The sequence below is a fragment of the Thalassophryne amazonica genome, chromosome 7 (assembly GCF_902500255.1).
Source record: "Thalassophryne amazonica chromosome 7, fThaAma1.1, whole genome shotgun sequence".
NCBI lineage: Eukaryota > Metazoa > Chordata > Actinopteri > Batrachoidiformes > Batrachoididae > Thalassophryne > Thalassophryne amazonica.
In genome coordinates, this window is record NC_047109.1 from 85,749,279 (window position 1) to 85,775,205 (window position 25,927).

At 40.6% G+C, this 25,927-nt stretch overlaps 1 protein-coding gene across 1 annotated transcript in view; it reads left to right on the top strand.

The window, feature by feature from the left end:
- LOC117514445 (solute carrier family 45 member 4-like) overlaps nt 1-25,927 on the top strand; it is a 37,257-nt gene continuing 11,330 nt past the window's right edge. Inside the window, exons 1-11 of the mRNA XM_034174914.1 lie at nt 1-86; nt 2,090-2,309; nt 9,462-9,650; nt 9,743-9,922; nt 16,065-16,753; nt 20,823-20,948; nt 21,046-21,285; nt 22,100-22,219; nt 22,694-22,793; nt 22,926-23,006; nt 23,099-23,229. Of these exons, the coding sequence (XP_034030805.1) occupies nt 2,096-2,309; nt 9,462-9,650; nt 9,743-9,922; nt 16,065-16,753; nt 20,823-20,948; nt 21,046-21,285; nt 22,100-22,219; nt 22,694-22,793; nt 22,926-23,006; nt 23,099-23,229 (2,070 nt within the window). The 5' untranslated portion in view covers nt 1-86; nt 2,090-2,095. The remainder of the gene's footprint in view (nt 87-2,089; nt 2,310-9,461; nt 9,651-9,742; nt 9,923-16,064; nt 16,754-20,822; nt 20,949-21,045; nt 21,286-22,099; nt 22,220-22,693; nt 22,794-22,925; nt 23,007-23,098; nt 23,230-25,927) is intronic.

Consider the following 25,927-nt stretch of genomic DNA (forward strand, 5'->3'; position numbering starts at 1 on the left):
CTCTATTACTGTGGAGACGAAAAAGACTCGCGTGCGGCGTTACAAGATTACTGCTTCTGGATTAAGTTGGAGCAATAAAAGCTCAGGTATGTTACATCTTTATGACTTCCATATGACTGCGTGTATGTTTTGTCTTCATGTTTTGTCTGTGCGTGTTTTCATCTGACACCTTGTCTCACGTTAGTTAGCGCGCTGCGCTAATGTTAAACACCGCTGTCAGGTGTTACGCACTCCAGCGACAATGTCCTGATACTGTTATTAATTTTTCTGTACGATTTCCACACGGTGGGTCCATAGTTTCAATTAACAGAGCACACAGACGTGTCTTGGCTGGTTCAACAAGCCGACCTGGTTTTCTTTTCATAATTCCTTAGTTTGGTAAGCGTGTCGGTTACACAACAACGTGTGGCGTAATGAGGCTGGTTTCGTAATGTGCTTTTTGTTCAGGACCATAAAGTTTTTATAGTCTTTCAGTTCTGTCAATTCATCTGTTAGAATAATGTCACTCTAACCAGCTCCAGAAGAACTGGGTTACACTGTGTGCTGACAGCACCAGATGCACACAAAAGTCCTTTTCAAAACCATCTAACTATATTTGCATAAATTATGCTCAAAAATTACAAATTCTTTTTCCGAAATATTTTAAGGGGACAACTTAATTTTTCTATACCTTCCCCATCATATTTTCCAGTCATTCAAAAGCAATGTAGGATAGTATTACAGCACTGCATCAAGTGTGTTTACTGGGTTTTACTCCATGTTCTATTTTATGTGAATTTTGACATTGAAAAATAGCCCCCTTTCCCCCTGATTGGTTCCATGTCAAGTGATCCACTGACAATTCAGAATAGTATTACAAATCTGGAGAAACAAGAAACAATTCTGTTTGTCAGATTTTAGCACACCTTCTGTTTTATATTGATTTTAATTTAGAAAAATAGTTTCATTTATTTTATTTTTTTTCAGTAGATTTCATGTCATGTGACTGTCTCCAAATCAATGCAGAATGGTATTATAAGTCCCTTCGGTTGCTCCCTTGTTTTCACTCGGGGTCACGGAATGCCCTTCCTGACAGATCTCCATATTTCATGGAGAAATGTTACTCAGTACAGTAACCACTTGGTCACCACCGCTACCCGACACAAAATGGTATTACTAACCTAAAAAAAATAAGAAAAATAAGAAAACACATCCCTTTGCTAGAATTTGGTACACCTTCAATTTTATATGATTTTTTTAATTTAACATTAAAATAAGTATTTTTTTCAGTAGCTTCCATGTCATATGATCCAAGGAGCTTTTTTTTTTTTAAAAAAAATAAAAACATAAATAAATACTGCTCTGCAGTTGTTTGGCATCAGTGGATCACATAACATGGAATCTTTTTGAAAAAAATCACAATCAGCATCAGAATCGCCTTTATTGTCATTGTAATTTGCATTACAATGAGATTTGAGTGCAACTCCAAAAAGGTGCTTTCTGTGGTACGAGTAATTTTTAGCCAAATAAAAGATAGTGAAATTTAACGGTAAATTATTCAGAGTATTTGTACAACTAATATAAACATAAGGTAAAATAAAATAAAATAAAAGGTAAAATAAAATAAAATGTAGACCAAGTAAAATGTAAAACGAGAATTATATACAACTATGGAATCATATTCCACAAAAGGGCTATTTTGCAATGTAATTCATATAAAACAGAGGGTATCCTAAATTCCAACAAGGGGAGGTGTGTCTTACAAAATAGTAATACTGTTTTGTAGTTGTTTGGAGTCACTGGGTCACTCTCCTTTTGCCTCTTGTATTTTCTGTAACATGGTGATACATCTATAAAACCTTCAGCTTCTCAATTTTATACTCATTCAAATCTAGACAAAGTTGGAAATGTTGTGTGCGTGTTCTTTTCTGTCCATATGATATTGTGTGCATGTGTATGTTTCTCTTGTGTATCATCAGATGCCTGTGGATAACAGATCTTTTACCACAGTATAACAGTAATAATACTGTTGTTCATACAAAGGAAAATATTATCCATAAGTGCAACCAATCATCTGGCAAACTAAACATTTTCTCTGAAATCAAACCAGACTGGAATGGAAGAAGACAGAGAGCGTGAGAAGTTTGGCCTCCCAGGGAGTATGAAATCTGAGGAAGAGTCAGACGTAAGTGAGAATACAGAAGGGGAGGAGGGCAGATGTGAGCAGATCCCTCTACGTCGCTGGTTAATGCACGGGGCAGTGATGTTTGGCCGAGAGTTCTGCTACGCCATCGAAATGGCCCTAGTGACACCCATTCTGCTGCAGATAGGTAAGAAGTCCCAATGTACACACAAGAACACAACTTGGTCTTTCTCACAAACAGCTGATGTAGTCATTATCACTCGACCACTGTTTCTTGTTCCCTGAAATGTTACTTGCAGATTCTCTGCACCTTTATTGCACAGTGAATTTGTGCCAGAGCACCTGTTTACCTTTCTCCTGAAAGAATTCATTGAGATATTGTGATGCTGTATGTTGGTCTAGCTTTGCGTCCACAGTTGACATATTGCGCAAGTTTTTTTAAACAACTTCCTTGCTGAAGTACCTAGAGCCTCATTTATGATTTTTCTATTTGGGGCAGCATCCCTGAAGTTGCAAGGCTGGTTTTTCTATTCGAGACACTTGGAGGGGAGGGGCATTCCCTCTAAACTTAAAAATTTAAGCAAAAATGTTGCATATTTCTTCTTTAATAAGCTGATGAAGATCTAATAATAATGCACAAAATGGGAGCTAGAAGATGCGCATGAGAGTATTACTGCATGCATTGTGGTTTATAAAAACACGTGATGGCAAAATGTTGGCATAGGTACACAAACTGTGACCCATGTGCGCAAACATTCTGGAGAATGTTAAAATGCGAGTGGCAGCATTATGCATAAAATGATGTTGTGTGTGAGTGAGCCATAACTCATGAATTTAATTTGATTTAATGTTGCACAACACATATACATGTCCTTTATCATAAATAAAGAAAACTGCATTGGTTGACGTGATTGTGAGCATTTTTGTTTTGGTCACTTTCTTCTCTGCAGAGCTCCCCCTACAGTTTGGGAGTACATATGTCACAAAACTGATTAAAAACTCAATTCTGGCCCTCCCCTTTCTCCCCCACTCTCCATGTGCATTTGTTTTCAACTGAGCTGGTGAATGCAATCTGCGGAGCCATGTCAAGAAAGCGACATTACACAGAATTACACCTGTAGAGAATAGAGAATTTATGTCAATACATTTACAAGTGCAACTGCAAGAATACTAGGTCTGCATCTGTTTTGCACACTTCTTTATTTTTAGCTCTCGCTATTCCAAAAAATGCCCAACCGAGGTTGACTAGCCCCTCACTTGATCACATGCTTTTTTTGTGTTCCTCTCTTCCTCCAGTAGGGGTTGTCTTTGCTTTTTCATTGGCTCTACCATGAAGATGAACATGTAAGAAATAAAGCCTTCGTTGGTTTGTTCTTTTAGTTGCTAGCTCTCCAGTGCCTCGATAGGGGGTGTATATGTGTTGGAGTAGTTTTTGTTTCTCACAAGACCTGAGACTGTCATTTAGAGGACACCGGGGCAGTGTCTCTGAAGTTGCAAGGCTGGTTTTTCTATGCGAGACAATTTGGGGGCAGAGGCATTCCTTTTAAACTTAAAAATTCAGGAAAAATGTTGCATATTTCCTCTTAAATAAGCTGACGAAGATCTAAACCACACGATTAATAATTCATCAACGCACTGCAGCTGCTGAGATCTAAATATATTTGGGTCAGTCACAACCGAATAGTCATGAATTTTGGAAAGAGGGCTATTTTTAACTTTTATTCTATGTTGATCAACAACCAGTGTAAAACATAGTAATTTAGGGATATTGGATCAAAAATTTCATGAAGTGTCCTCATCAGATAAAAATTTTACAAAGTTATGAATATAATAACCATGTATGCATTTTCTGGCTTTACGGGTTCTACATAGCAGAAACAACTGGCCATACAGATTTTGAAGAAAACTGCTGTACATGTGATGGGGAAGATCCCTTTGGAAGATTTTTAGTTCACACTTTTCTAATTCCCATTAATTATTTTCTGTTTACTTGAATGAATGTTGTCTGAACTTTGTAAAAATACCTTAAACTAGCAAGTGTCAACACAGAAATCTTTAAAGTAGACCTGCATTGACATAAATGTGGTCAGATCTCAGAAAGAAATAGCTGATATGTATTTATAAGACCCTTATGAATGCAGTAAAGTAAATCTGCAAGCCCAAATTTGTAATTCAGCGGAGAAATCTTAGTTTAAAAATGACAAATTTGCAGCTAAAATTTGGCCGTCAGCGAAAACTGTTTGTACACCTGGGACATTGCAGTGACGTCCGGCAGAAGACGGAGCACTCGCGCCTTCAGTCCGATCCCGCATTGAAATTGATTTTATCTGTTAGTAATGTTACTGTTATACACATCCTGGTTTCAACATCCAAAAGTAAGCAGCAATGAATGTGAGATACAGCTCTGCATGCTTAGATCAGCGGCGACATTGACAGGGGGCGACGTTTTTACCCAACGCCTCGCTCTCTGCCTCCGATGCGCTTACCGCGTCTAGCTTGGTAAACGCCGAAGCGGGTCACTCACATCGCCCCCGTGTCTGCTGTGCAGCCGGCACCACGTCCCTGTCTACTGAATGGAGGTGCAGCCAACTTGGCACAAGTCCAGAGACTACGCTCGCTGTTTTAATGCGAAGCGGCCGATGACACCTTTGCTCGCAAGGACAGACTTCTTGCAGCAAAATCCGCAGCGCCGCACGTCTCGGTAATCGGAGCCGCAGAGCTCCATAGCCGCTGAGAGAGGTTTATATCTTTTTAATGACTTGAATTCTTTGCGGGTCCCACCTCCGTACCCCGCGACGGTAACACCGGAGGTGAAAGACAGTAGATTTTCAATGCGACACCACTCAATCAAACAGGCGTATGAAAAAGTCCCTCAAAATAATTTTCAAGCACAAATAAAAGAAATGTGTACTCACCAAACGTGCTGCAAGACAATATGAAGTTTTAAAAAGTAGATCCTTCTGTATAAGACAAGAAAAAGGTGCAGATGCAAACTGACGTAAATCCACAAATTACAGTTGGCGCGCGCAATGCATGCTGGGATAGGGTCTTCTCTCTGACGTCTCGGCAGCGTCCCGGATGTGCTGACAGTTTTGTGGAGGGCTAAATTTTAGCTGTAAATTTGTCATTTTTAAACAAAGATTTCTCCGTTGAATGACAGATCTGGGCTTGCAGATTTACTTTACTACATTCAGAAGGATCTTATGTGTAAATATAAGTCATTTTTTGGTCCAAAGATCTGACTGCATTTATTTCAATGCAGGTCTACTTTAACTCCTCTCTGAGTCAGGCTGCGGTCCGTATGAGCTTCAAGAAAACCATGATCATTCCTGTGTTAAAGAAGTCAACAGTGACGTGTCCCAATGACTATCGCCCCGCTTCACCTCGTTGAATGGAACATTCCATCTTTCACCTCATGAAATATTCATACCATTGAACTCATAAACATTCATTATTTGTGTAATGTTGACTGATGTGGCCCTGAGACAGACTGGTGTCTTGTCCGGGGTGTACCCCGCCTCACACCCTATGACTGCTGGGTAGGCTCCAGCCATCCATGACCCTTAATTGGAGTAAGCGGTTGAAGATGAGTTAGTGAGTAAATATAGACTGACAGACTGCATTACAGCACAGTTATCTGGATGCATAGCACTTAATGCATGTGGTGGGAGCAGTGGCTGTGATTCAGTGGAAGAACTGAAAGTATGGACATCGCAGTTAAAGTTAGTCCTCTTGACGGTAAAGTTAGCATGACAGCGCCCCATGTGGTCCCGTGGGTCAGGCCCACATCTCACAGCTGCATTGTTACGAGTTATCACGGCCTCACGGTAGCTCAGGAGGCCGCCTGTGTACGGGTTTAGACCCCGTGTATACCTGCTGGCAGGTCTAGTTTATTTTTCCTGACCGCTGTTGCCAGTGTGCTTGCTTATGGGGTGCCTTACTTGTGTATCACTCCTTGGGTTGCAATATGGCACTGTATAAAATGATTAAATTGATTATAGAAAATTGGTTCATTAGCATTTACATCCAAACATATTTTAAATTCTGTACTTAAAATACAGGAGTCCCAATAATTCTGTATATTAAACAAATACGGCAACAATACTGGAACTGAATGATGCTGTTATCATAAAAGAGATTGATTTGTCATCCCTTACAAGTATGTAGCTACACCTCTGTTGGAATGCTGGCCTTCTCATGCATCATAATTTTGATCACACAGACAGGAAGCTATTTTTTCAGCTACAAGAACACCATCTTTTTTCTTTTGTTGGTTTAAGGAAGAAGGAAGGCAGGAGCAGAGCAGCCTGCATTGGCAGCCAAATGATATGACAAATGATGAGATGCTTCACTGAAATGACAAATGTCACTTCTTTATAAGGGATGGAAAATCAGGATGCTGTCATCTTGCTTGCTTCTTGTCAACTGGCATTACATTGCCTCTCATATGTTTGGTGTATGTGGCCCAAACAGGACACGGAAAACTGCCAAATGAAGGAACAATGGTGTTTTTGTTTTTTTCTTGTTTTCTTTGCTCGCTAAGGCTCAGGTTTGTGGTTTTATGACTTCCACTTTATTGTACGAGGTCACACTAGTATCTGCAACTATTTCAAAGCAGTTGGCAGAGAGGAAGCAGCTTCAAAGCAGCTATGTTTCTTCATAATTTTACTGTTGTATGGGGCCTGATTTATTGCATACCACACGTCTTTCAAACATTGGAGCACAGGCAGACAGTCTTCTTCATGTGAAGAAAATAACAGCAGTTCATTTGTGGTGTGTGTTTTGTTTTGAACAGAGTAGGTCTTATCAGAAATGTGAAAAATGAAAAAAGATAGCGTAATCCCTATTGGGGGAAGGACCCAAAAAACAAAAACCCTCACTTTGAATGTGGGTTTATGGTGTACAGTTTGATCATTAGTGGAATTCCCCATCAGACAGGACGGTCATGAAAGTTGCTCCTGGTGTGCAGTTGACCGCCTTGAATGGCAACACACTCTCTCTCTCTCTCTCTCTCTCACTGTGTGTGTGTGTGTGTGTGTGTGTGTGTGTGTGTGTGTGTGTGTGTGTGTGTGTGTGTGTGTGTGTGTGTGTGTGTGTGTGTGTGTGTGTGAGGCACCATTGTAAAGTGCTTTAAGCATCTACACCAGATGGGAAAGCCCATTTAATATACTGTTGAATAAGTTCAAATATAATGGCATGCTTAACCCTCTGGGGTCTGAGGGCATTTTTTGGACAGTTCACTCGCCTGGCATAAATGTTTTATTATTGCTGTTAACAGCTCTCCCTGCAGCCCACAATCAAGTTTTATGTCTCTTTTTTTTTCAGGGCAACCTGTGCTTTCAGAATATATATGTTTTTGTTGTCTTTTATAAGTGTAATAAAGGTTTACAATCAAAAATAGGCAAGGAAAAAATAAAGCGAAAAAATAATTTTCCACACACATTTATTCAAAATACACAGCAAACTATAATAAACAACTGTTTTGACACATTATAAAGGTAATTTGAGGTCTTGTGTGAAAGACTCTACAAACAAAAAGGTTCAAACAATAAACACAAATGCACATTTTGAACAATATATACAAAATGGTCTATGTGTTTTGTTGTCCATTGATATGGTACACAGTGCTTTATGCAGAGAAAGCAACAGAGTTATCCAGTAACATTCACATGCAAACTAGTGGAGCAATCCTGATAGTTACACACTCTTTGTTTGAGCATGTGAGATTGTCATCAGAGGCTCTCCGTCTGCTCCTGCTTTCATTGATCGCTGTGCGTAATTTCACAGGGCGCACTGAGTATGTACTAATAGTATGTACTCATTGGAGCACCCAGGGGGCTATTCAAACGAGCCAACTAGTAACACATCACTCCTGAAAACAATCTTTGGCTTTTCACGTGAGGAGAATCTGCCCCACGATTGGATTTTGGAAAACCATGTGACGGTGAACCAATTCCGATTGGACACTCACATTGCGCACGTCATCACACAGCTTCTATGAGGAGTACAAAGATGGCCAATGGCTGGCTCGAAAGTCTGCGGAGTTAACTTTTCAGCAAAAAAAAGTATGTTTCTATCTCATATCATTCAAAAGTTATTCATAATTTAGTAATGCTTGGTCTTAGCCATCATATACGCGTCGGCCCCAGAGGGTTAAATACCCTCGGCTGTATGAGCATTGCATTCTTTATAATTTGCAGTTGTTTAATTAATTATTAAGGTCCTATTGTCTTACGTACAGTTTGTACATATTCAAATCAAATCATCATTTCTTCATGTTGTGCAAATCAAGGAATACTTGTAGATCACCCTCTGTGCATTTGCACTTATTAATGAAACAAATTTAAGTCCATAGGAAGTTGGCTTTGAATTAGCGAAAGTTAGCATGCAAGCTAACATCTGCAAAATGTCTTGTAAATTACTCCAGAGGTGTTATCAGGTTACAAAAACAGTGCATTCACTTTTAGAAGTGATTATTTCTTGTTAGGTTTTACATAATATACCAGAAATTAAGCTGTTAGCAAGTAGCTACACCAGGAAGTGACATCACTATGCTAACCTCGGTGAAATGTCTTGTAAATAAGTTCAGAGGTGTATTAGGTTTCAAAAACAGTGTTTTCAGTTTTAGAAGTGTTTATTTCTTGCTAGCTTTTACATAATATACCAGAACCGAAGCTGTTAACAAGTAGCTACACCAGGAAGTGACATCACTATAACAGAACTTCCCCCATTTTTATTTTTTGGTCATGTGATCACAGCCTTCTGGCTGATGATTACATGGGATATACTATAGCAACTATTGTGCTTTGCTTTTCATGCATTTAACTGTAAACCTTTCATTCTTGTCTAATTTTACATTTTTGCCTGCTGTGTCCCAATTTACGCATACAGAAAATATCGTCCTTATTATTTCACCATTCACTCTCAACTGTCCATTATTACTAGAGGCCAAAATATGGTCATTTGATATTGCGAAGAGTTTGTGTCTGTCCGTCTGTCCGTCTTTCTATCTGTGCTCAGCATAAGTCCAGTCCTATTACTGCCAGAGTCTTCAAATTCACAGATAGCATTCTTGGGACACAGACCTTGGACAAGTTCAAAGATGGCTAATCTTGACCTATTTTAAGGGGTCAAAAGGACCCATTCTTTCTGCACAATCTTTCATGGATTACATGCTCATACAGCCAAGGGGATTTTAGCATTGCATTACATATATTTTTTTTGCAATGCACTGGAGAAGGTTGCTGGCATACAACACTCTGATAATGATAGTGCAGACACTTCAGCAATTTAAAAAAGAAACACTACTGACATATATCTATACTGTGTGTGTTTCCAGGGCTTCCTGAGCAATATTACAGCCTAACCTGGTTCCTCAGTCCCATTCTGGGTTTATTCTTTACACCTGTGATAGGCTCAGCCAGCGACCGCTGTAAGCTGAGTTGGGGCAGGAGAAGACCATTTATACTTGCCTTGTGTGTGGGTGTGCTGCTGGGAGTGGCACTCTTTTTAAATGGGTCAATAATAGGTGAGTAGAAAGTGTTAAAGGGGATCATTGCTTAGAATGTTTAATAATTGTTGTACAGCAACTGCTGAATATACCTCGTTGGACTCTTTCAGGCCTTTCTGTAGGTGATACCCCCAGCAACCAGCGAATTGGCATCATCCTCACAGTAGTAGGGGTTGTGGTGCTGGACTTTGCTGCTGATGCTGCTGATGGGCCAATCAGAGCTTATCTTCTTGATGTCGCTCACACTGAGGAGCAAGATATAGCTCTGAATATTCACGCCTTTTCTGCTGGTAATACTTAAAAAAACACACACACACATTGGGCCTCATGTATCAATGTTGTGTACGGCGATATTTGAGCGTATATGGGGTGTACGCCAAAACGGCTGCGCTACTTGGCATTTATCAGTGTGGTCGTTGGCGTACGCTGCGCTGAAAATATACACCAGGTCGAGAGGTGGCGTAAATTATACACCAAAATGAACCAGCGCTGGAATCCACATAAAAATGAAGATGATCAACATGATAAACAGTGCCATTATACAAATCAATGCATATGTTACATAAATAACACTTTCCTGATTATACTACATAATAATCAATACAAATCCCGCCTTTGATTGTTGGTCTCGAGCACGATCCGTGGCTACAGCGCTGACAGGAAGGAAAGCGCTGCTCGCCTTTTTCTCCAGACTTCGAGCCTGGAGCCAGAGCAGCGCTGAGCTTAACTTCATGTGGTGTGATCGTTTTAGACTATGAAATTGATCATTACAACTGTAGTTTCGTCATTCCTTTAATTCGCCCGTGCTGCAACCAGGTTTTGTCGTCTCCATTCAGTTGTCACAATAAAATAAATACAGAAATACATTTAAAAAATAAAGAAATCTGACAGATTAGGCGTGTCTTATTAATTGAGCGAGCAAATATCCACGTCAAGAATTATTGACATGTGAAAAGAGAATACAGTGGTCCCTCGCTATAACGCCGTTCACCTGTTGTGGCCTCGGAGTCTCGCGGAGTATTTAGTCCAATTTTGCATGCCTTTTTTTTTTTACAGTGTTCTGTGTTCTGTGTATCTGTTTGTAAGAATCTTGTTGCCCAGAAGAGAAAAGAGCGCCAACAACTACTCATAACTGTGTTTGTCACACGGAAACAGACACCTGCAGCCAGGTGTGAGTGGGAAAAGGCGCGGCGCCAGGACGCAGAGGCCCTATCTGTGAAATACTGGTCAGTCACTATTAATAGTTTCTTATGTGTCCGACCTCGTTCGTTGATCATTAAAATTAATTCGTTAGTTCTAAATGCCATCATAATTATTTATAGGAAAACGTTCTATTTTTATTTCTCAAACAAATGTTTGGGCCTGAAAACAGTTTGGTATTATTTTCCTACTAAGGTTTGAACTTTGAGAGTGTTTACACATGAGAGAAAAGTGAGAAAATGTTCATGCCTGATTGAGAAAGTGTATAAACTGTGTAGTGAGGGGTTTTACAGCTTTGAAACGTCTATAATAATTGTAAACAATAACGCTGCCTAACGTCGCGGTTTCGCGTATTTCGGGCTATTTTTTAGAACGTAACTCCAGCGATTAATGAGGGACCACTGTAACACTTTATTGATTATATACTACAAAACAATTGATACGACAGCCGCTTTTGACGCTCTATTGGCACGCGTCGTGATTGGTGGAGTTCTTTTTCATTGCCGTCTTTCCAGCTTCCATGTCGTAAAATGAGGGTGTGTCTGAAGCGGAGTCTGAATATTTATGGGCGTGTTTATTATAATTACGATCGTTTCCACCCGCTGCATTTATCAAGATCACGTCAGGCGTACGCCAGAAATGCGCACTGCTTGATACATGTCACGGCGACTTTGGTGTATTTCAAGTTTACGCTGTAAATTTACGCCACAAGTGCGCAACATTGATACATGAGGCTCATTGTACCTAAGCCCTTTTAGTCAAGTTCATAAGTAGACAGACCGTGACAGTTTTTGTAATTTTTCTTCTGTACACCATCACAATGGAGTGGAACCTAAACAATGAAGAGGTGCTTATAGTGCAGACCTTTAGTTTTTATTCAAGGGGTTTATGAAAATATTGACAATTTAAGAATTATGGCCAATTGTCATAGCCTCTCTATTTTCAGATACCATAAGTAATGTGAGTACAAATCAACATTTCAATGTCTATTTATCTTTAGACAAGACAGGGGATGGCTATATGAACATTTTCAAGTCACTGAATATGACTTCATTTACATCAGTCATTAACAAAAAAAAAAAACAAGGATGGTGGCCAAGTAGTTAGTGCGCTTGGTTTCAGTGCAGAAGGTATCCGGTTCAAACCCCACCCCTACTGCATTTCTCCATGTAATGTGGAGTTGCATCAGGAAGGGCATCTGGCGTAAAACTTGTTCCAAATCAACATGCAGACCCACTTTGGATCTGCTGTGGTGACCCGGAGTGAAAACAAGGGAGCAGCCTATGGGATTAACAAATAAAAACAGTATGATCCAAGAAAGAATTTACAATACAGACACGTGGAACCTCTGAAAAGTCTGTTCATTTATGCACTTCATACTTGGTTGGTGCTCCTTTTGAATGAATTATTCAATCAGTGCGGCTTGGCATGGAGGCAGTCAGCCTGTGGCACTGCTGAGGTGTTATCAAAGCCCAGGTTGCTTTGATAGCCTCCCTCAGCTCATCTGTATTGTAGGTCTGGTGTCTCTCATCTTCTTCTTGACAATACCCTGTAGAAAACCTGACGTATTATCTGTGCACCAGTCACGTACAGTAATACCATGGTCAGCAAACCATCTACTAGTAGTTTTGGCACTGAAGGTCCGAAGTACAAAAGTCATTCATGTTACTTATTACTGTTTATAGGCCTCCAAACTCATTCTCCAGTTTCGTCAATGAATTTGGTGAGTTCATTTCTAATCTGGTGACTCATGCTGATTACATTCTGATTGTTGATGATTTCAGTATTCATGTAAATAGGCCTTCTGAACCCCTTAGCAAAGAGTTTATGGGCATTGTGTAAATGTGGGGATTTCATCAGTGCATTCAGGGACCAACCCATTGTTGCGACACAGAGACAGCACTTTCTTAAGTGGTGAATGAGCTTCTGCTGGTAATGGACTTGGATACCACCACTGTACTGCTATTGTTAGTCATTAGTGCCACGTTTGACATGTTTGAACATTGTATGTTATTGGATAGGCTGAAGAATTATTTTGGGATTACTGGCAGTGTTCTCTTGTAGTTGACATCTTATTTATCTAGTCACTCTCATTGTGTCTTATAACAATGTTACCTCAGATCTTGTTCAAATAAAATGTAGGATACTGCAAGGGTCTGTATTATGCCCTCTCCTATTCTCTCTCTATGTAGCACATCTTGATCAGCTATTGCAATGCTGTGGAGTTACTTTTCATTGTTATGCTGATGACATTCAGTTGTACATGTCTGAAAAAGCTGATATTTTACCTACACTAGGACTTGAAAGGATTGCTTGGCTTCGGTGAAAAATTGGGAAATAAAATATATGGTTACTTTAGGCATGTGGTTATGGACCAGTTGTCTGCATGGGTTATTGCCATCCAGGACTCAAGGCGGTTCTGTGTGTCATGGATGCATTGGAGTGCAGCCACTTGGGCATGCTCTCATACTTGACTTGAGGGACTGTCCTTTTTGCATGTAAGGCTTTAGATCAAATTCAGGTATCTAGGATTTCCACTATAATATATACTATAGTCCATGGGCTAAGCAGGTTTTCGGTACCACTTAAGGGGAAAAAACAACACTTAGAATCCAGCCTCAGTGTATCATGGCCTACACAAAAATGTATGATAACCATCCCAGGGTGGTAGCTGCAGCCAGGTAGGGATCAATGAAGAATTACACAGAGGTCAAAATTGGAAAATGCTCCAATCATGTTGAAAACTATATCACATTATTTGTCTGATCATAACGATTCCAAAAAGGTGTAGTTTGGACTATCTGTGACTGAATGTTCTGGAGTTATGAGGTCAAAACAGCAAAAATGGTGACAAAGGTCAATTTCAGTTTGTACAGGGGTCAAATATTAAAGTTGCTCCAATTTCAGTAAAAAATTATGCAAATTATTGTTTGGGTTAATAGGGTTCTAAAATGGAATAGTTTGCACCATCTGTCATGCTTAGTTATCATGTTACAGGGTAACATGTCACGTCATAATTCAATGGATGTTGACCTTGTTTGACCTTTACTTTGGAGACAAAGTATTCAACACAGTCAAAACTATTCCATTTATTGATCCTTTTATTTCAACCAATAATTTGCATAATTTTTTTGCTGAAATTGGATCAACTTTAACTTTTGACCCCTGTACAAACTGAAATTGACCATTGTCACTAATTTTTCTGTTTTTACCCCATAACTCCAGAACATTCCATCATAGATAGTCCAAACTATACCTTTTTGGAATTGTTATGATCAGACAAATAATGTGATATATATTTTTCAACATGATTGGAGCATTTTTAAAGTTTGACCTCTGTGTAATTCTTCATTGACCCCTACCTGGCTACAGCTACTACCCTGGGATGGCTATCATACAATTTTGTGTAGGACATGATACGCTGAGGCTGGATTCTATGTGTCATTTTTTTTCCCCTTAAGTAGTACCAATTAGGTCAAAATTCATGACTGGCTCATGGATTATTAGCAGTATGTCCTGAATCAGAACTGGAGTTCTGAAATAAAGACTCACTTTTTGTGTTGTATTTGTTCAGCAGCTTTTTTTCAATTAGCACAGTTAATGTGGTTCCTATGTTGTTTGTTGCTGTATAATTATAAGTGAACGGGATCGTGACCCTCCTCAGTTACTAACAGGAGGCAACGATATTTGGTATATGAGGTCTGTTAGAAAAGTATCTGACCTTTTTATTTTTTGCAATAACCTTATGGATTTGAATCACGTGTGATTGCATCAGCCAAGCTTGAACCTTTGTGCGCATGCGTGAGTTTTTTTTCACGCCTGTCGGTTGCGTCATTGGCCTGTGAGCACGCTTTGTGGGAGGAGTGGTCCAGCCCCCTCGGCGGATTTTCATTGTCAGGAAAATGGCCGAGCGACTGCCGCTTTGCTGCATCAAAATTTTTTCAGAAACTATGAGAGACAGCCAGGTGGAAACCATTTGGAAAGTTCAGATGGCTTTCGGTGAAGATCTTATGGGCATCACACAGATTAAGGAGCATTACAACCGGATTAAAGACGGCCCGCAGCAGCTGAGGGCGCGCCGCACTTCGAGCGGCCATTGACAGGCTGAAACGACCAGATCATTTCCAAAGTGAAGGCTGTATTGATCCGGGACATCGTCTGACTACCAGAGAAATGGATATAGCACTTTTTCGACACATTACACTGTTACAGGAGATTTTGTAATGAAAGATGTGCGGCGGAATTTGCGCATCAGGACGGAGCCGCTAATGGCGCAGAATAAAAAGCACCTCCGTGTTGGAAGTCTCACGGGACATGCCCAGCTCTTCCACCATTCGGAAGATTCAGACGGCTTTGGGTGGCTTTTCAGTCGAGTGAGTATCCGAGAAATTGTCGAAGAGCTGAGCATGTCACAACATGTCCTGTGAGCCCAACATGGAGGTGCTTTCGTTCCGCACCATTAGCGGCTCCGTGGCAAATTCCTCCACTCCTGTTTTCATGACAAAATCTCCTTTAACAGTGGAATGTGCCGGGAAAGTGCTATGTCCACCTCTTCTGCCATTTCTCTGGTAGTCAGACGACGTCCCGGATCAACACAGCATTCAGTTTGGAAATGATCTGGTCGTTTCAGCCTGTCTATCGCCGCTCGGAGCGCGGCGCGCCCTCCGCCATTGTGCACCGTCTTTAAACCGGCTGTACCACTCCTTAATCTGTGTGATGCCCATAAAATCATCCCTGAAAGCCATCTGAATTTTCTGAATGGTGTCCACCTGGCTGTCTCTCACAGTTTCTGGAAAAATTTGATGCAGCGCAGCTCCAGGCGTTCAGACATTTTCCTCACAATGAAAATCCGACGAGGGGGGAGGACCAGTGCTCACTCAAAGCGTGCTGACAGGCGAATGACGCAACCGACAGGTGTGAAAAAACTCACGCGTGCGCACGAAGGTTCAAGCTTGGCTGATGCAATCACACGTGATTCAAATCCATAAGGTTATTGCAAAAAATAAAAAGGTCCGATACTTTTCTAACAGACCTCGTAGTGAGGTTTTTGAAGGGTCTTACCTGTGTCTCTGTCCCATGAAGTTACTTTATAGATGGGCTTTAGACTCAGAAAAATGTCACTCAATAGACATTTGTCAAACATCTGAAAAACTGCAAAAGATTTACTTTGAAACACTTTGGATGTGTTAGACCTTTTATGATGGGCAGATTTGTGTGTGCTTGTTTCCCCAGGACTCGGTGGCGCAGTTGGTTACGTGCTGGGTGGTGTAGACTGGGCTGGCACAGCTCTGGGGTTTGCATTGAAATCACAAGAACAGGTTCTCTTCCTGTTCACTGCCATAATTTTTATTATCTCTGTCACACTACACATGCTCAGTATTCCTGAGAAACCTTTCGACTCCGTTCTCCAACTTAAATGCTCAGCAGACCGAATGCCATCCAGCCAGTCCTCTTTGAGGCTCACTGGGGAAATGAAACCTTCACTTGGTGTAATTCCAGAGGACGTTACTTTATTTGATGCCCCCTTCAGAGCAGCTGATGAATCCCTTCTGGAAGGGATGGAAATGGACTTCCTCTGTGGGGAACCCATTCGTTGTAAAAGTGATTCAGTTTTAGCTGTGCCAGACTCTACGATCGAATTAGATCCTGATCTTAATCCATATGCCCAGCATTTCCTGCCAGAAGAACATCACTTTCTTCCAAAGACTGACAAAGAGCTAGAAGATGTGTGTAAGTCATCAGACTACAGTAGTGGATCTGCTGATGTTCCACCTTTCAGAAGCCCTGCTCTTACTGATGGCATGTTGGACTTGGGACCCACTGAGACAGTTCCTCCTCAGCTCAAAGATCCAGTAGGCCGTCCGTCTCCTCCTCCTCCCCAGATCAGCACTTTTTTCAAAGACACAGGTCTGAAAACACAGGTACAATGCACCTCTAATTAGTTGATGTTATTTGTGTCAGATTTTTGTTCCTGTTATGTGTGAAAAGTGTTATTGTGTGGTTGTACCAATGCAGTGAGTATATGGTTAAAGATTACAGTTCACAGTTTAGTTTCATTCTGAGTTCACAGCTCAGTTCATGATTCATTCACGATAATTTTAAAAGGTTTGAAACTGTGATCTCACTCATTTTATTGTATCCTTTTTGGGCTTAAACTATACAAAACTATTTTCAGAGTTTTTTTTTCTGTTTTACACTACCTCAAAAAAGTGTGCCTATTTATTTATTTATTTATTTAATCATTTATTTTATTTTAGCTTTTATGAGCATTATCTATCTCTCTTTGATCCAGATCATAATTTTGTTTGAAAGGTGATATTTTCTTGTCACACTGCAGAGTGTGGTTGGTCCTCATGTATTTGAGGAACAGTTGCACAGTTAAGTGAGTTTGGATAAATAAATAATCAGTTTGAATTTGCAGTAATTATGAAATTGTCTCATGGGTGAGATGTGGTCACCAGACCAGTAGTTCCAGACCCCTCTGCTCTCCTGTCTGCTAACACCAAACATGTTTGTGTGTGTGCCAGCAAATGGACTATTTCCTAAAAAGCTCTCTCTCTCTCTCTCTCTCTCGCTCTCTCTCTCTCTCTCTCTCTCTCTCTCTCTATATATATATATATATATACACACACACACACAGTGGTGGGCACAGATCCGCTAATTATCGAAGATAATGTTTTCATGATCAGATATCTTTGAAAACCATCATCGGACCAATTATCTTCCGATAAGTTTTGGTCCAATAATTTTTAGACCGCTAATATATTTTTGCAGATGTGGAAAACAAAGCTTAACAGCTACATTTATGAAGTCCCTAATCAGGTGAGTACCTACCTCTTAAATGTTTTGTAGTAGATGTGCAGTGCTATCCTCTGTAAACAGAGGAGAGCTGGTTCCAGAAGAAACCGCTCTGTCCTATACAGGCAAAGGAGAGCTGGTCACAGAAAAGAAAACAAACTCATTTCTTTTGATCCCATACTGATATGCTGGCAATATCACCCAAGTCATCCAGAGGCATAGAGTTTTAACTTATGGTTAAAATTTTAACCAAACTAATTTTAGACAAGTTATTTAAATTAACATCATGTCTGAAGTTTTATAAAGTGAAAATATAAGATATACGAGGTCTGTTAGAAAAGTATCTGACCTTTTTATTTTTTTCAAAAACCATATGGATTTGAATCACGTGTGATTGTATCAGCCAAGCTTGAACCTTCGTGCGCATGCGTGAATTTTCACGCCTGTCGGTTGCGTCATTCGCCTGTGAGCAGGCTTTGTGTGAGCAGTGGTCCACCCCTCTCGTCGGATTTTTATTGCGAATAAAATGTCTGAACGATTTGGAGCTTTGCTGCATCAAATTTTTCCAGAAACTGTGAGAGACCTCCAGGTGGACACCATTCAGAAAATTCAGATGGCTTTCAGGGACGATTTTATGGGGATTACACAGATTAAGGAGTGCTCCAGCCGGTTTAAAGACCGCCCACAGCGTCTGAGAGCGTGGCGCACTCCGAGCGCCGATCGACAGGCTGAAACAACCAGATCATTTCCAACGTGAAGGCTTTGTTGATCTGGGACGTCGTCTGACTTACACAACAGTGGCAGAAGACGTGGACATCAGTACTTTTTCGGCACATTCCACTGTTACAGGAGTTTTTTCATGGAAAGAGGAGCGGAGGGATGCTCCGTGTTGGTCTCACAGGACGGCTTTCAGACGGCTTTTCAGTCGTGTGACTATCCGAGAAATTGTGCATGAGCTGGACATGCCCCAACATGTCCTGTGAGGCTTCATCATGGCGTTGCTTTGCGCCATGCAGACCAACACGGAGGTGGTTTTGTGCCGCGCCATGAGCGGCACAGTGGCGCATTCCTCCGCTCCTCTTTCCATGACAAAAACTCCTGTAACAGTGGAATGTGCCGTTCATTTCCAAACTGGACGCTGTCTTGATCCGGGACATCGTCTGACTAGCACAGGAATTGCGGAAGACATGGTCATCAGCACTTTTTTGGCACACTGAGACAGACGTGCGGAGGAATTCTGCGCGTCGCGGTGGAGCCGCATGGCGCAAAGCGGAGCTCGCCTGGGGACATGGTGGTTAAATTTTTTTGGCCCAGATTATTACGTTCCCTTGCAATACCTTTTGCGTTCCCTCGCAATATTATTGCATTCCCACGCAATAGTTTTTGCGTTCCCTCGCAATAACCTAATATCATATTAAAACTCATGCCTGTCAGAGCACACAGTGAGTGAAATCAGGTGGATGCATATGCGCGCGCGCGCACACAGCAGACAGCAACAGGATTCACGAGAGGATGGTAAATAAAGAAAAGAAAACATAAACATTCATAAGGCACACTAACAGGTGTTGCTACTTACTATCACTGTGGTATAAATAAATTATATTTCATACGGAGTCTTACAGCTGTGCAAGGTGTAGCAACTTACTCCCTCATCTGTTGTGAATCCTGTTGCTGTCTGCTCTGTGTGTGTGCGTGCGCGCATATGTGGTCAGTCTCCCCCCAACCTGATTCCACTCACTGTGTGCTCTGATAGGCATGAGCTTTAATATGATATTAGGTTATTGTGAGGGAACGCAAAAAGTATTGCGAGGGAACGCAATAATGTGGGCCAAAAAAACTTAACCACCATGTCCCCAGGCGGGCTCCGTACAAATGCCTTTTTTATTTTTTTTTACAAATAAAAAATGGCATATTTTACAAAACAAAAACACATTATATATGTAAACACCCAACACACACCTCATAGTAACGTGATGGTTTTTACATAGAATGAATGAGTCAACCAATCAGTGTTTAGCAGAGGCACATTTTACCCATAATCCCTTTCGTATCTATCTGTGTTTGTTACAAAACTTCAGAATTAGTGCATTACTTAACATTAAAAGATATATGTTATATTTTAACTTAGTACAAATGACAGAATTGACATTAATGGAGTTATTCTATCTGTATTCATTTTATTTTTAAATCCAAACCATAAGTCAGCACTGCTTTATTTTCCAAGACCTCCACCTCACGGCAACGCTGTTACTGAGTAGAGAGTTGAGCTTTGCTGCAAGATATGTAATAAACAGGAGCTTCCAGCAGTGGGCAGGACTCACAAAGACAGAAGTGCTGACTCATTGTTTGGGTCTGTAGTCGCCTTTGATGTTACCAGAAGCAATCGTGGTGTTAAAAGTCAAAATCAGCTTGTTAGTAGTTGCAAGTACTGCAGACAATACTGGAAGTTATCGGTTATCTGTAGCTTCCGATAAATTTTTGGGTGGTTTATCGGTTTAGCTTTATAAAAGATAACTTTTCAGTTAGCTGATTATCTGTTAGCGAAGCTAACTTTTTGGTTAGCTGTGCCTACCACTATATATACATATATATATTGACTCGCTTTGCAGCTTGGGATGTAATGATACATTGTGATAATTGTATCGTGGACCCTGTATCAATTTTTTTTTTTTTTTTTGGGGGGGGGGGTGTTTTTAGTGAGTATTGTGATACCATGTAAAGTTATATACTGCTTGGAAGAAATAATGACCTCTTGCAAAACCATCAGAAATAATGTATTAACTTACACATGGGAAATGGAAGACATCAAAAATTACAATTTGTACATCAGGATAATGTGTTTCTGTAAACATTCACCAGAGACTACATTCTACATTTTTGGTGTGAACTGTGATGTAATTATGTATGTTGATACATACTAAATTGCGATAGGTATGCCGTGTCATGAATTGTATAGTTAGTGTATCATTGCACTCCGAATTGTGGCATAGAATACTACGAGGGATTGTTACACTTCTATTCTAGTGCTGGACACAGTAACCATGTGGTTTAGTATGTGGTCTGTTTTTCACTGTGAATACATCAGACTTTTCAAACACATAAAAGCTCTGTGCCATGCTACAGCTGTTGCACATGTTCTGGTTGTTTTGTGTCTAAAATATGATCTGTGCTTGTTGCTTTTCTACGATACAGACAGAGGCTGCCAGTGGCACCAATGCTGCCATGTTCACTTTTCAACACTCTCAGCCAACGAAACACCTTCACCCCTTCAGGCAAATAAACCATCGCACTCCACACGCACCTGCCTTCTACAGACAGGTAAAACTGCAGTCATTGTTTCTTATAATACTTTCAGCAATACTTTTGTGTTTGACACCCTGTTTGTTCTGAGAAGAAATAAACTTTGTGTCTCCAGCCCTCTTTCACCATCTCTTACTATGGACGAGTGGGATTACGGCACGTTGATATGCATCGCAAAACTTTTCAACCAATCACCACTTCCCGTAGTCTTAACGACCTGAGTGATCTCAAGCAGCGTTTGCACAGGTGCCATTTGTATCAATCAGTGAGCAGTCTGTCATCTGAGACCTCCAGCAGTGTTGACGTGCAAGAGGAAGTCACGACTGTACGACTGCTCTGGTTGTCCATGTTCAAGGTGAGGGGGGAAAAAAAGAACAGTTGAGCCTACTCCAAAAGTCATAGGGTCGAGACGCAGGGCACACAGTATCTTAAAATAGATTAGAAAATAGGTTCAAAACTAATTGTAAAACAGTGCAATACAGTGTATTCAAAGATTAAAGTTAAAGTAATTTAAAGGGGCCATACAGTATGATCAAACTTTTCAGAAAGAAAATATTCACTGTGAAACGGCAGTGTTAAATCAACTCCACCATTAACACTTTTTTAAGGGTTACATAGTGCCGTGTGTTCCCAATTTAAATCAACACTTTGTGGTGGCCATGCAGTTACTGCAATTGCATTCAAAGCTGAAGGTTCCCGGCTCAAGGCCACAAGTGCCCATTTCTCCGTGTGCTGTGTTTTCTGGACTATAAGTAGCACCTATTTGTTTGCATTATCAGCTCTTTAATTTGGGATTTTTGTGCATTGCTGCAGTGTCCTTTTTATTATTGGCATTTATTCTTTTATTATTAGTTTGTTTTGTTTTTTCAATGTTTTGATTCCTGGGAAAGTCACGTGTCTGTGCCATATCTCAATAAATTCTAAAACAAATTGTTTCAAGGCCTAAATTAAGCTCATATTAGGACAGTTTGTACATGCAGTCATGGGCATGCATGTCTGTGGGAAATTTAAAATTCAACTCCCTCCTTATATAACTAAAAGGTATATTTTAAAAAAACTATGCACAGGAAATGCCTATTTTTTGTAGGCTAGCAGGTTCCTGGACTATGTATTTTGAATTCCTTCATCCTGTGGTCCTTCTTCCTTCTGTCGGTCTTTACCTTTGATAGATGCCCAGGCAGCTGTGGAGACTGTGTGTGTGTCACCTCCTCACGTGGTTTGCCATTATAGCTGAATCTGTGTTTTATACAGACTTCATGGGACAAGTTGTCTACCACGGAGACCCCACGGTACACATGCACACGCATACACCCTTGCACTTTTAGTGTTTTGTTGTAAGATCGCAGGTACTAGTGGCCGAGATGAGTTTCCTCCGCAGGGTTGCTGGGTGCTCCCTTAGAGATAGGGTGAGGAGCTCGGTCACTCGGGAGGAGCTTGGAGTCGAGCCGCTGCTCCTCCACATTGAAAGGAGCCAGCTGAGGTGGCTCGGGCATCTTTATCGGATGCCCCGGGGAACGCCTCAGGGTTCCCCTGGGGGAGGTGTGTGTGGCTCAGGAGGTCTGGGTGGCTTTGCTTGAGCTGCTGCCCCCGTGACCAGACCTCAGATGAAGCAGAGGAAAATGGATGGATGTTTTTGTTGGAAGACCACACGTGTACATATAGACATATTGCACACAGTCATTCATGGATTTAATCCTAATGATGTCAGTCATCTGGTATGTTAAGTGTCTTAAGTTGGTGCTGTAAAGCTGCTTGTTTCCCAGGCACCTGCCAACTCCACAGAGCTGCTGAACTATAACAAAGGAGTGCAGATGGGGTGCTGGGGCATGATGGTCTACGCTGCTACTGCTGCTGTCTGCTCAGGTTACATAAATATAATGTTTGTTTTCAAATTACAGTACTGAATCACTGAATATGGCTCTATTTCAACAGAGTGATAGAATTAGAAAGTGATATCTCATTGTGTCTTTTTCCATTATCCATCTGTACATTCAGCTATCCTTCAGAAGTCTTTGGATCATTTTGACCTGAGCGTGAAGATCATCTACATTATTGGGACACTGTCATTCTGCATAGGTCAGTTACTGCAACATTTATATGACTTAGGATTTATGGGGGGATGACGCACAGAATGGACTGATTAATTGTTTTTATCACCTTCACTTCAGGAACTGCCATCATGTCCATTTTCCCTAATGTATATGTTTCTGTGGTGATGATCAGTAGCATGGGCATCATCTCCATGAGTATCTCATACTGTCCCTATGCCTTACTTGGGCAGTACCATGAAATCAGTGAGGTATGTACACATACATACTGACCACATGCACACATAGGTGCAAAGCAATGCTTAATATCAACTCTATTTGAGAGTAATTTGAATATAGTTTGAATATGTGCAAAATGTAAGTTGTTTGTCCACTGAGCCAGTGCATACAACATTTTACAATGGCAAAAAAAGGTGCACATTCACACCATTACATCTCTGAGTGTTGGAATGACATCAAATTAAAAAAAAAAAAAATCTCGCTTCTGTATATAAAAAATTTTCTACAATAATGCCCTTTAAACTCACAGTGAAAACTGATCTCTAAAACATAATGTAAATTAATGAAAAATATAAAATCCACAGTGACTGGTTGCATATATTCAGACCTTTATAAGTCTGACCTATAAGTCAGACCTTTTGTCTGACTTAGTGCTTAGCTCAGATAAGATAATTATAGTGGGCGATTTTAACATACACATAGATGCTGAGAATGACAGCCTCAACACTGCATTTAATCTATTATTAGATTCAATTGGCTTCGCTAAAAATGTAAATGAGTCCACCCACCACTTTAACCATACTTTAGATCTTGTTCTGACTTATGGTATGGAAATTGAAGACTTAACAGTATTCCCTGAAAACCCCCTTCTGTCTGATCATTTCTTAATAACATTTACATTTACTTTAATGGACTACCCAGCAGTGGGGAATAAGTTTCATTACAGTAGAAGTCTTTCTGAAAGCGCTGTAACTAGGTTTAAGGATATGATTCTTTCTTTGTTATGTTCTCCAATGCCATATACCAACACAGTGCAGAGTAGCTACCTAAACTCTGTGAGTGAGATAGATTATCTCATCAATAGTTTTACATCCTCATTGAGCACAACTTTGGATGCTGTAGCTCCTCTGAAAAAGAGAGCCTTAAATCAGAAGTGCCTGACTCCGTGGTATAACTCACAAACTCGCAGCTTAAAGCAGATAACCCGTAAGTTGGAGAGGAAATGGCGTCTCACTAATTTAGAAGATCTTCACTTAGCCTGGAAAAAGAGTCTGTTGCTCTATAAAAAAAGCCCTCCGTAAAGCTAGGACATCTTACTACTCATCACTAATTGAAGAAAATAAGAACAACCCCAGGTTTCTTTTCAGCACTGTAGCCAGGCTGACAAAGAGTCAGAGCTCTATTGAGCCGAGTATTCCTTTAACTTTAACTAGTAATGACTTCATGACTTTCTTTGTTAATAAAATTTTAACTATTAGAGAAAAAAATTACTCATAACCATCCCAAAGACATATCGTTACCTTTGGCTGCTTTCAGTAATGCTGGTATTTGATTAGACTCTTTCTCTCCGATTGTTCTGTCTGACTTATTTTCATTAGTCACTTCCTCCAAACCATCAACATGTCTGTTAGACCCCATTCCTACCAGACTGCTCAAGGAAGCCCTACCATTAATTAATGCTTCAATCTTAAATATGATCAATCTATCTTTATTAGTTGGCTATGTACCACAGGCTTTTAAGGTGGCGGTAATTAAACCATTACTTAAAAAGCCATCACTTGACCCAGCTATCTTAGCTAATTATAGGCCAATCTCCAACCTTCCTTTTCTCTCAAAAATTCTTGAAAGGGTAGTTGTAAAACAGCTAACTGATCATCTGCAGAGGAATGGTCTACTTGAAGAGTTTCAGTCAGGTTTTAGAATTCATCATAGTACAGAAACAGCATTAATGAAGGTTACAAATGATCTTGTTATGGCCTCAGACAGTGGACTCATCTCTGTGCTTGTCCTGTTAGACCTCAGTGCTGCTTTTGATACTGTTGACCATAAAATTTTATTACAGAGATTAGAGCATGCCATAGGTATTAAAGGCACTGTGCTGCGGTGGTTTGAATCATATTTATCTAATAGATTACAATTTGTTCATGCAAATGGGGAGTCTTCTTCACAGACTAAGGTTAATTATGGAGTTCCACAAGGTTCTGTGCTAGGACCAATTTTATTCACTTTATACATGCTTCTCTTAGGCAGTATTATTAGACAGCATTGCTTAAATTTTCATTGTTACGCAGATGATACCCAGCTTTATCTATCTATGAAGCCAGAGGACAATCAATCAATCAATCAATCAATTTTTTTATATAGCGCCAAATCACAACAAACAGTTGCCCCAAGGCGCTTTATATTGTAAGGCAAGGCCATACAATAATTATGTAAAACCCCAACGGTCAAAAACGACCCCCTGTGAGCAAGCACTTGGCTACAGTGGGAAGGAAAAACTCCCTTTTAACAGGAAGAAACCTCCAGCAGAACCAGGCTCAGGGAGGGGCAGTCTTCTGCTGGGACTGGTTGGGGCTGAGGGAGAGAACCAGGAAAAAGACATGCTGTGGAGGGGAGCAGAGATCAAATGCAGAGTGGTGCATACAGAGCAAAAAGAGAAAGAAACACTCAGTGCATCATGGGAACCCCCCAGCAGTCTAAGTCTATAGCAGCATAACTAAGGGATGGTTCAGGGTCACCTGATCCAGCCCTAACTATAAGCTTTAGCAAAAAGGAAAGTTTTAAGCCTAATCTTAAAAGTAGAGAGGGTGTCTGTCTCCCTGATCTGAATTGGGAGCTGGTTCCACAGGAGAGGAGCCTGAAAGCTGAAGGCTCTGCCTCCCATTCTACTCTTACAAACCCTAGGAACTACAAGTAAGCCTGCAGTCTGAGAGCGAAGCGCTCTATTGG